General features: G+C 35.5%; 1 protein-coding gene across 3 annotated transcripts; it reads left to right on the forward strand.

Moving 5' to 3' along the window:
• The first annotated feature begins 2,878 nt into the window (after nucleotides 1–2,878).
• On the forward strand, nucleotides 2,879–5,693 carry LOC149989858 (galactan beta-1,4-galactosyltransferase GALS1-like). 3 transcript variants are annotated; one of them, XM_090249430.1, is made up of 3 exons: nucleotides 2,879–3,449; nucleotides 3,637–4,795; nucleotides 4,994–5,693. In XM_090249430.1, the coding sequence occupies exons 2-3, from the start codon at nucleotides 3,648–3,650 to the stop codon at nucleotides 5,136–5,138; spliced, it is 1,293 nt and encodes a 430-aa protein (XP_090105556.1). In that variant the 5' UTR covers nucleotides 2,879–3,449; nucleotides 3,637–3,647; the 3' UTR covers nucleotides 5,139–5,693. The 3 variants fall into 3 exon arrangements, with proteins under 3 accessions (XP_090105556.1, XP_090105555.1, XP_090105560.1); XM_090249429.1 differs by having other exon boundaries at nucleotides 2,885–3,449; nucleotides 4,911–5,693; XM_090249434.1 differs by having other exon boundaries at nucleotides 2,887–3,449; nucleotides 3,777–4,795; nucleotides 4,911–5,693.
• Nucleotides 5,694–12,328: the final 6,635 nt, after the last annotated feature.

Below are 12,328 nucleotides of genomic sequence, written 5' to 3' on the forward strand. Positions count from 1 at the left end.
AACGCGTTTGGTATCACGACCTTGGAAGAGATTCTCGATGTTTGGTGATATTATTGGAGATAGGAACGACTCCTGATGGTGTTTCAAATGTATTATTTGAAGGAAGTTATGAAGGCTTCAACAGTGATCAAATAACAGGGTGGTCTTCTCGCCCTGGAATGGGACACTATCGATGGCTAAGAGGACCCATCAACTATCTTCGAAGAGAACAAAGATCAGAGTATGTAGCAAATACAATTCGCCGCATATTAGATTTTCTCAATATATAATCACCGCTCCTCGTGGAACTCGTCCTTAGAAGGAGGGATAATGTCACGGACATACATATAATTACCTATATGAATAGATAAAAGTATGTAAAAGTATGTTAATTGTGTAATATCTTCTAGAGAAGCTTCTTAGAAGCTTCATAGACGCTGCTTTGACTTTATAGGAGTCTATAGTTGACTTTTAGGTTAGAAACTTGGTCAACAAGTTAGCCATGTGCCACACATGTTGGAAGCTTAAAGAACAAGCTAACTACGTGGTCCATCCATAGAAAACTTGCCTTGCAAGCAAAGGCATGTGGCCTAGAAAGTCAACATATATTGGAGGTCTTATAGAACATCGCCACGTGGCTTCTAGTTAGATAGTATATATAGAGGCAAGAGTGAAGCCCTCTTCACTCTTGTCAACTCCTTTCTTGCTTCTAGTCTAGTTTTAAGGGTCTCTAGTTTTCTTGTATTTTGGCAATAGCCATTCCAGTTTCTTTCTTAATATACATATTTCTATTTTGTCCTATTTCTTTTTGAGAAAAGTCTCACTTACTCTTTAGCTTTCATCGAGTTCTTGTCCCTGACACAACTACCATAAGATCTATTCTTTACAACAAGAAAGACTTCAAAGAACTTCAAAACTTACAATTAAAAGTGAGTGGATCCATAATCTATTAAAGAAAAAGAACTTCTAAGTCACCGATATATAGCATTAATAAGGTTTCTCATAAAGAGAGTATGAAATAAGATATCTCTTATTTCCAACACCTATTAATTGTAGGTGGTGGTTGCTACCTTAATAGACAACTTCCATCATTTAATGAATAAATCCATCCAACATTCTATTGAAACTATTCATTGCTATCTTATCTATTATAAAAATATATTTTTAGTATATTCTTTATACTCTTAAGATTCTTTGTCCGTTCATCTACTTTATCTCTTGACTTTCTTACATACCAAGAACCAACCCTTTAATCAATAGCAACTTTCCTAAAGTAATATCCTCTATAATGTTACTTATTCTACTTTCAGATTTATTAATTTACTTTACCACATGCACCAATCTTTAAGGAAATTAAAGAATTGATTTTCTTTCCATGTGCACTTTCATTCATGCAAACTTACAAATGGCTTAAAACAAATAGTGTTTTGTTATTTTGTCATTATATGCAACGGATATTCTTGCAAAGTTTTCAATTCAGAATCTCATCCTATGAAGTGCATGATTCACATGGTATAAATAAATCATTTTTATTTTATTTTTCAATTTTAATGTTGCATTGCTTTACCACACCGGCTATGTTGCGTCACAACTTCGAGAGAATTTCGCAGCAACTCTGCTCCAAGCTACGGTTCTGAGTAATTTTGAGGTGATTATGGACGATGAGAAAAAGGCCACTGAAAACCTCAGCACGGTTTTGTCAGCGACTATAATCTCAGAAGTTCCTGGCTTTGCGACGACGATCAAACGTCAAGCAATTTTCTCAAAAAGGCCTCGAGTTCTCATTCTGAAATCATAGGTGGCAACTCTAGATGGTTCCCGGGAAGAGGCACTTCAATCATCAGGAATAAGGACCGCGCATTCCAAGGAGCGGAATCGTGGTTGTACAGATGAGTGTGTGAGAATGAGCGAGCTCGCCCCTACAGATTGGGAGAAATCGGAGGGAGTCGAGATATCAGGCGGAGGCTTCGATCCGGCCAGACAGCAAGCCACGCGTAGCTCACGCTTATCAATGCACCGCTTGGTGGGCATTGCACAATGTTTTGGATGGCGGTACCATTAACATCATGAACATGACCGCGCAAGCGGAATCTTCATGCTCCCTCGCTGGACAAATTTCTGTGGCCCATAGGATCTTACTTTTAAAAAATTCCATTTTGCATGTCTTATTCAGTTTCTCAGCAGTTTTCAAACATTCTATCGACAAGGTGGGTCCAGGAATTTCTCTTCACTATGACCAATTTGCACGCAGTTTCCACCCTAATGTGGGTTTTGATATTGACCGCCGAAAACACAGGCCAGATATTTCAAATTACCATGCAGTGTACAAAATACTTGTTCAGCACATGAACCTGCGTAAAGGAACTCCCTCTCAGAAAATGGTGGCTCGCAGTATTCGTGGCTTGATCTGCGTGGGTTATTGCTGAAAATGTCTAATAATGGGCACCCGATACACGCGTAGCCACGGTGCCTCTTGTTAGTTTCATTCACAGTCGAGTTACAGCCTACAAAAAGTGAAGCAAGAGAAGAAGTGCTATATTCGGTTATCGATTCGCAAGGAAAACGACAAAACGACTGACTTATTCCGCCAAAGTTCTAATTGTAGTGAAGAAAGTGACGTCCACCAGTTGAAGCGATCATCCCCCCGATGCGTGACGAGAAGCCATCCAATCGAGTTAGGTTAGACTTGAGCAAATGAGGTTGTCATGTTTAGGTTTTCTCGTGGGTCCTTACACGTGGACACCCAATCTAATTCATAGCTGGAAAAGTATCAGCTTGCGAATCGTTGCGAAGTAAAGAATTACTCCATGGATTTTAAACCGGGAGTGAAGTTCCACATAAGAACTGTGAAGGTGGATGTTGAAATGACATGGCTATTTGCCGAACACAATCACTATCTAAGGTTACCACGTTAATATTGCTTGGTATTTTTTTGCCACCAAATTGATGATTCTGAAATAACTTTCAGAGTAACAACCTCAGGGTTTATCTCTTGGAAAACTCTCTCTTTAATTTTGTGCATGAGTACATTGCAAGTTTGTTTTCACCTCCCTGACATCCTGAACCTTCTTGGCGTTTGGATCTCAATAGCAGGTCTGGTGAGTCGAAATCATGTCCAGATTGTGGGGCTGACTTGAGGAGAAACACGGCGTTCTCCCTCTGTATTCGGCGATGAATTGGATGTCCCTGATTGCATCGTTTGCATCGGCAAGTATGCTGATACGGGGTTACTGCAACTGGTTGTAACAACTCGAAGTCGACTTCACGAATCTATGATTCATTTGTGAATGCCGAGCACTCTGGAGACTTACTGATTGATAGCAATCATTAACAGGTGTACCGCTTGTCTCGGCCAAGCTTTGATATTTCCTTGCTGGTTTGCGAGGTTGACAATCGCAGGCTTTCTGGAGTACCGCTCTTGCAAAGGATTCCCATCTATTTCGGATAAGTTGCATGCAGCATCTGCAAAGGTTTGTTACTTCTTCTGTACTAGCTTTCGCTGTGCATGAAATGTTTGGGCAGCTGTGATTATACTAACGGTTGCATATCTGCCCCTGGTCACAAAAGCGAAAACAGTTTGTAAGATACAGTGAATTTTGCATGGCGTCCAATGTCGCTGTTTGTGATTCGCGTCTATGTGAGATATTTAATGTGCAGAAATCGGAGTGATGGCGAAGCGTATAGGAGGTTCTGATAGAGAGAAAGTATTTGAGAAAGTATTTGGGATTCGTTTACTGGTGTCCGTCTGTTTACTGCTGAGCTTCGCAGTGATTCTACTCCGATTCAAATCCCCGCAGGACAATTATCTAGGATTTGGATCGATACAAGGTTCCCAAGCGAAGTATAGTGAACCCAAGGTAGTCAAGGAATGGCAGCTTCCGTCTATAGTGGCAGACAGGGCTGCTGAGAAACTGAATGATTCGAGCTATGGCTTACCTCGACGGTTTTTGCCAATGGGCACTGCCACATTCCTCTTTGTACACTTTTCAACATACCGCGTGGCACCGAAGTCTTTCGCTACGATTGGCCTTGGGCCCAAAGCATTATTCCTGTACTCTAATCCCGCCTTCTTCTGCTCATGGCATCCTGCGAAGGAAGCCGCGCCAGTGATCAAAACTAATGGGACATTTCTCCAGCCGGTTCCAACCCATGTGAGTTACGGCAAGCAGTACACTGGCACTGCAGTTTATTGTAACTTCGACACCCCCATAGGAAACGATGGATCTGGAGGCCGTCTCGAGATTCAGGTTACTCACGGGACGCAAGATGCCTCGGGCCTCGAAGATGTGAACTTCGTAGCGAAGGAGGAAGGAGCGGGCGAGTTCAACGCCTCTCTTTACCAGGAGCCTTATCAGTACGACCATGTCTACTGTGGGGCTCCGATTTACGGTTCGATCAACGCGCAGAGGATCCGTGAATGGATTGCGTATCATGTCTGGTTTTTCGGTGAACGAACTCACTTTTACCTCTACGATGCCGGAGGATTCGATGAACAAGTTCGCGCTGTGCTGCAGCCTTGGGTGAAACTAGGGGTTGTGATAATAATGAATATCCGACAGGAAGCAAGATTCAACTCCCACTATCACAACCAGTTCGTCATTCTAAATGACTGCCTGTTTAGAGCGAAGTCAATGGCAAAGTGGACCTGGTTCTTCGACGTCGATGAGTACATACACAGACCAGCAGGATCCAACTTGAACGAGGTCATTAAGAGGATCGAGACAGAAAATTTCTGGGGGAAGCGTCTGCAACGCGTGTCAATTAAGCAGATGTCCATGGATTACTCTCATTGTCTTCGTGGTTCACAACCAAACAGGTGATAATCCATAGGAACTCCTTTTCTTCTTGAATTCCACAAGCCTAACGATGTTAAAGAAGTTAATTCTGTATGCTTCCGCTGTTTTTAAGCATCCTATGACTTGTTTTTGCAGCAATGAATGGGGAATTAGCAAGATGGTGTATAGAAAAACTGATGTTGGGGAATACCCCGATCGCAAAAACTTCGTTCTATCAGACTCCTGTTTGGCGACGGGGCCGCACGAGCCTATGGCCATGAGCATGCCGCCAGGAGCCAATCAAACTCATCACGTGACAAAATGGGAAGGAGAGCTTCTGCAATACTATCATTTCCATGGTGCTATTGGCAAGGCAGAAGGTGAGATCTGTGTGGATTTGCTAGACCCTGATGTTAACGTCACAAGCTTCAACAACGTTACTCACCAGTTCGATGACGCTCTTAAGAGCCTTGTGGATGATGTCATGGCATTCGAACACCGAATGATCAATCAGGCAACCCATACTTCGTAAAATTGCATTATTTGTAGGTTATAGCCCATAGAGAAAGTGCACTGCTATGTGTAGTCGATGGGGACTTCCAGTTCCATGATTCAAAGCAGTGCCATTTATCAACACTTGAATGTGAACGAATTTTTAAATTCGATAACACCTGAAGTACATGATAGGACCACCTGGACATAATTTCTTAGCCCACGTATTTACGAGAATTAGTTTAGAGGAAGGAGAGAAATACTGATTATTTATTTTAGGATGACTGAACGTGGGACTGGCGATATTAGTGAATGGTTCCAGATCATGGACCATCGCAGCAACATGGAGCAACGTATCCTAAGCCATCCTTCTCAAACCTGATATTGGGACGATCTCCGATCGAGGTGCAATTGTTGATCATAAATAAATAAGAACACTTATGTGAAGAGCGCTTCGAATATTTGTAAAAGAAGGAGAACAAGAAAAACAACGTCTACTTGTCACAATGTTCTATGTTGAAGAGCACTTCTAATTTAAAATATAATTTATGATTTTGTAATTCGTATTTTTTTCTATTATTATTATTATTATTATTTAATATATTTTTATACCTATAATAAAGCTTCATTATAGAGCTTCGTTATAGAGCTTCCTCATACTTGGTTTTCTTATCTCATATTATTTTCAAGAAATTTAAATGATGTATAAATGAATTATATATTTATCATTAAAAATATGATGCTTTTGGAAAACAATTTAATTATTTTTGAGACTTTCAGAATTAAAATCATACAATAAAATCATATGTATATATATATATATATATATATATATATATATGCAAAAACTTCTAAACCTAAGTTCTATCAAATCCTACAAATAAACATCAATAAATTTTGATCTTATAGAAAGTCCAATAAATCTAATTTTATTGCAAAAAAATTCAATAAAATCTAAATACAATATACTTTAAATCATAATTTTGAAGAAACCAAAATAAATTCTAAAGACAATATATAATGAACTCTAGACCTAAAAAAATCTTAAGAAATTCTTAAGACAATAGATTTTACATTGTGAGATTAATAAAACCCTAATAAAAATTAAAGACAACAAATGTTAAATCTTAATTTTTAATATTTAACAAACCAAAAAGCATAAATATATAATTTTAAATGTAAAAAAAATTGTTGCAAGTCCTATTAAAACCAATCTTAAATTATGAAATTTTTTAACTAATTGTAAGCTAATAACTCTATATCCATAATTCTAAATATATTTCAAATTTAAAGCATCTAAATCCTTATTTTTAATGTAATAATTTATCTAAAATAATTATAATATTTTTTTAAAAAAAATTACAATTGTGGGTTAAATTATCTTATTAACTTAGACAAAAAAGATATATGAATTCATCATTTTTACTCTTTTTTTGTTGAATACAGCCACTTAATATTTTATTTTATCATTATGAATAGTCAAGCTTCTAAATTATGCCCATAGTTTGAAAATATTCTTATATCTTAACTATTTTAGTATAAAAATATAATGCTAACTTCAATATACTAATTTTTTTTTTATATATATATTAAAATACACAATATGTATTATTTATTATAATTCTATTTAAGATGAATATATAACCATACTAGCTTGCCTAATCCATTTGTTAAATGAAAGATGAAATTCTAACTATTGTAATCCTAATAGATGAGTAAGAAGGAAATCCTAACAAATGTTCATGTCTACACTTCTTTTTAGACTAGATTTGATGTCAATATATAGTTTTAGCTCCTTCTCAAATTTCTCATCTCATTGTGAATTACCATTGTGTTTTTATATATAATTTGATTGTAAAGTGTTGTACTTAGAGGATTGTATATGCTGAAGGTTAAGACTATGGCTCTGGCAGTTCTATGACGTTAAGATATTAGAAAACATCTTTGACATGTAGATGTTTATAAAGTATTGAGATCATTAAATGTAGCCGACGCTCTCTATAATATTTACTATAGACTATAGTAATTATTCTAACTACAGTATTTAGAGTCTAGTGGAGAAGTACTATTTATCTTCTCCTCTTTTCTCTTCTTGTATACGAGACACAACCAGATCAATAGATTTGTGTGTGTGTGAAGCTCCCCCTCTTTACAAACCCTCTTGTGTGTATGACTTACTACTACTCTTGTGTGTGTGTATGACTTACTATTACTCTTGTATCTTTCTAAACATTCTCAACACATTATCAGCACGATTTTCTTTTACACACTATCATAATTTTTTGCTCTAGTCTTTGATTCTTCAAACCTGTTGCTACCCTTACTCAGTGTCTGCATCATGATCTTGTTCTTCTTGCTGGCCTCTCACACATTAGCTGCTTGCTTAGAGCACTTGTTCCACTCCCTGCCTTGCTTGCTCTGAATCCAGCCCAACTCCACCCTTTGCTTGCTCCCTGCTCCCTGCTACGCCCTGCGCCTGCCATCAAAGTGCCATCGAATTTGTCGCTACCATCCTGTCGCCGTTGGTGCTAATGCCTGCCACCGCCGCTGCCACCGCCGTCGTAGCTGTCCGTCGCCGCTATCCGCTACTGTCCGCCACTGCCACCCGCTGCTGCCACCCTGCTGCCTTGCAACTGCTTGCTGTGCCATCTTATTGCTGTTCTGCTGCCTTAATCTACAATCTCCTTAAAAAAAAAAGAAAAATTATATATTTTTATTTTTTCAAGTTCAAGTTTATCATTTTATTTGACTTTATATTTTAAGGTACGTTTTACTCAACTTTTCTACTTGATCTTGTATTTTCTTTATAGATTTATTTATAATAAGTACTTCAACTGCTTCTACTATGGTTCTAACTATTACCAGTACATCCCAACATTTTCAAGCTCTTTTATTTCCACCATTGATTGTGGATGGAAACAATTATCTATTATGGGTAAAAATGACAAAAGCAAATTTATTTGCAGAACAACTCTCGGATGCCTTTATGTTTGAAGAATCTCCTACAACAAGTATTTCTATATCTCCTGCTATTCATTGGAAAGCACTTCTTCTCCTTCGTTGTCATCTTGTACCTATATTACAACATCAATATTTGGAAATGAAAGACCTTGCAGAACTTTAGAAGAATCTTAAATCTAAGTTTGATCATCAAAAGACCATTTTTCTTCCACGTGCACGTCATAGTTGGATACATTTACGTATCTTGGATTTTCCAAATTTAAATGCTTTCAATAGTGAAATGTATAGTATTATCTCACAACTACGATTATGTGGACAAAGCATTTCTGAAGAAGTAATGATTGAGAAAACTCTCTCTACATTTCCTCTTGCATCTACTGTGCTTGCACAACAATACAAGAATAGGAAATTTCAGAGTCATTCTGATCTCATGTCCTATCTACTTCTTGTAAAGAAGAAAAATGAGCTACTCTTGCACAATGCAGAAGCTTGTCCTATTGGAACTACAGTTCCAGAATCTCATGCACTTAATATTTCAAAGTCTAAAAAAAAATTATATAAACATGGAAAACATACTCATAAGTATCAAGGTAGTCATAGTCAAGACCATTTCTACTCATATGGAAAGAATAAATGTTCTACTATTAATTATAATAGAAAAAAAAATCAAAGATGTGTTCTTGTCATAAGTACGGAATGATTGGACATTTAGTACATGTATGCCATACTTTACAATATTTTATTAAAATATTCCAAGAAAATAAGAAATTACGAGTTGAGGCTCGTGAAGTTCATACCATGGATGCGTCCATGGATTCAATTGGTGTTGATGACTTAGAGGCTTATATGAATGATAGAACCTCTAATGATGAATCAAATGATGTGCTCATTGATTCTACAAAAATATGTACTATCTTACGAGATAGATGATTTTTTATTAAAAAATCTTCAACTTGGCAAACTAAAAATATGATGACCATGGCTGGAACAAATGCATTTTGTTTCCAGGAGGGCACAACAATGGTAAAATTACCTGCGGATTCTATTATAAAATATAAACATGCGATGTTTGCACCCTCAGCACCTCGGAGTCTGATCTGCTATCGAGATGTACGTACTAATGGTTATCACTTCTCGATCGCTACTTTAAATAGAAAAGATGTTTTGGTTCTTGCAAAGAACCATAAAGTTATTGAAAAAGCTTTTGCTACAGAAAATGGTTTATACCAAATTATGATTTAGCCTCCTATTATATTTAATTTTGCATCATCTATCTTAGAGAGTCGTGTTTCTCTCTGGCATAGACGATTGGGACAGACCATCTATTATAGTAGATGAATCATTTTCATATATGATTATAGAAGCCTTTTCTTGTGAGGAAGACGATCTTGAACCTCAAACCATCGAAGAGGTGATGCGTTGCTCAGATTGGTCAAAATAAAAAACTGCTATTGAGGAAGAATATGCCTCTTTGCATAAGAAGAAAATCATTGGTCCAATTGTAGACACTCTTACATCTCGCCCTGTGGGATATAAAATGGTATTAATACTCAAGAGAGATACTCAAGGCCAAATAATCCGCTATAAAACTCGTCTTATTGCTCAAGGATTTATTCAACGATTTGGCATTGATTATAAATCCACATATTCTCTAATCATGGATTCAATTACATTTCGATATATTATTGGAATGACAATTCATGCCACCCTTGAGATGCATCTGATGGATGTAATAACTGCATATCTATATACTTCTCTTGATGTAAATATTTATATGAAAGTTCCACTTGGCTTAGAAATAGGAACTCCAAATCAATCTGCTCCAAGAAAATATCATCGTATTAAATTATGTAAGGCCTTGTATGATTTAAAACAATCCGGATGAATGTGGTATCAGCGTCTTCGAGATTATTTAATTACAAATAATTTTATAAGTAATCCACTAATCCCTTGTTTGTTTATCAAACGAGATAAAATTGATTTTGTGATCATCGCTGTATATGTTGATGATCTTAACCTAGTGGGTACTACATCTGCATGTATTATAGCTACAAACCTACTTATACATGAATTTGAGATAAAAATGCTAGGAAAAATAACTTTCTGCATTGATCTTCAGATTATGTATCTAATAGATGGTAGCATTTTTCTCTATTAACTAACATATATTAGACGAATCTTGTGAAGATTCAATATGATTGATGCTTATCTATTGTCCACACCAATGGTTGGACGTGGTCGTGATGGTCATGATCCATACCGTCTATACAAGGAGGAGGAGAAAATATTGAGAGACCAATATCCATACCTCACAGTGGTTGGAGTACTTTTGTATTTAGCTACATCTTCAAGACCAGATATTGCATTTGCAGTTAGTGTTCTTACAAAATATAGTGCACGTCCAACACTATGACATTAGAATGACATCAAATATTTATTACGTTATTTAAAAGGTACTGAAGACTTGGGATTATACTACACAAAATCCACAGATCCAAAATTGGTTGGATATTGTGATACATGATATAAATCTGATATTGCAATAGCTAAATCTCAAACAAGATATATATTTTTAAGACATGGAGCTGCAATATCATGGAAATCAATGAAACAAATAATAACTGCAACTTCATCCAACCATGCAAAAATTATTACCTTACATGAAGCATCTCAAGAATATATTTGGTTGCGATTAATTGATAAATTCAATCAAACAACATGTGGATTTTTATATGATGATTCTCCAACTATCTTGCATGAAGATAATAGTGCTTGTATTCCACAAATGCAAGTTGGTTTCATTAAAGGCGACAAGACAAAGCATATTGATCCAAAGTATTTTAGTTATACTCATGACTTGATTACTGATCAAGCACTTATAATTAAAAAAATTGAATCTACAAATAACCTTGCTAATCTCTTCACCAAAGCTCTCCAATTAAACAACCATTATCGACTTACTTATGGCATTGGTATGTAGTGACTTGCTTTTCTTGAGTAAGAAAGTTAATGAGTTCTTTAAATAATTAAAGAAAATGATGTTGTACTCTTTTTCTTTCATCTATGATTTTATTCTTAAATAAAATAAGATTTTTCTAGATAAGGTTTTAATGAGGCAATAATTGTTGATCTTGCAAGATCACAGAAAAGTATAGATCATAATTCTATACAAATTTTATATTATGTAAATATTATGATGAGCGAGGAGGAGTGTTGAGATCATTAAATGTAGCTGGCGCTCTCTATAATATTTACTGTGGACTACAATAATTACTATAGCTACAATATTTAGAGTCTAGTGGAGAAGTACTATTTATCCTCTCCTCTTTTCTCTTCTTGTATACAAGACACAACCAGATCAATAGATTTGTGTGTGCGTGAAGCTCTCTCTCCTTAGAAACCCTCTTGTGTGTATGACTTATTACTATTCTTGTGTGTGTGTATGACTTATTACTATTCTTGTGTATGTGTATGACTTATTACTATTCTTGTGTGTGTGTATGACTTACTATTACTCTTGTATCTTTCTAAACATTCTCAATATAAAGAACATCAATAAAAAGCTATTAAGGATGAAGGTCATTGCAAAGGTTGAGGTATCAATGGTGACTTGTTTTTTATTTTTTATTTTTAATATCTCAAGCTATGTTTTTAATGGTGTTATGTTATAACATGGCTAATGGATAAAAGAAATGAAAAAAAAATATGACATAGAAAATTTTATTTCAAAATATAGTATCAAATTAGATGGCTTGAGTATCTACTTGTTTTGAATTATTTATAAATTTAGAATCAATCTAATAGTTAGATCAAAGATTATTAAAATTCAACTAGATTGGAATCTTAAAATTGAATTTAAAGGGTCAATAAAGATTCCTTTAATCTTAAGTTGTTTGGTGGTTGGATTAAAGGATTGTTTTGTAAATATGTTTTGAACTTAGTTGTCAAATTTTTTATTAAATTTTAATGCAAGTAAATCATTCAATAATGAATAGAAGATCAATAATTTAATAAATAATTTTTGAGGTTTTAAGACTCTCATAGGATTGATTGAAGTTAGTTAAATTTTGATTAAGATTTTATTAAGGTTTTAAAATTTTATTAGATTTTATTAATATTTG

This window comes from Physcomitrium patens, chromosome 1, assembly GCF_059467195.1.
Source record: "Physcomitrium patens ecotype Gransden chromosome 1, ASM5946719v1, whole genome shotgun sequence".
Lineage (NCBI taxonomy): Eukaryota > Viridiplantae > Streptophyta > Bryopsida > Funariales > Funariaceae > Physcomitrium > Physcomitrium patens.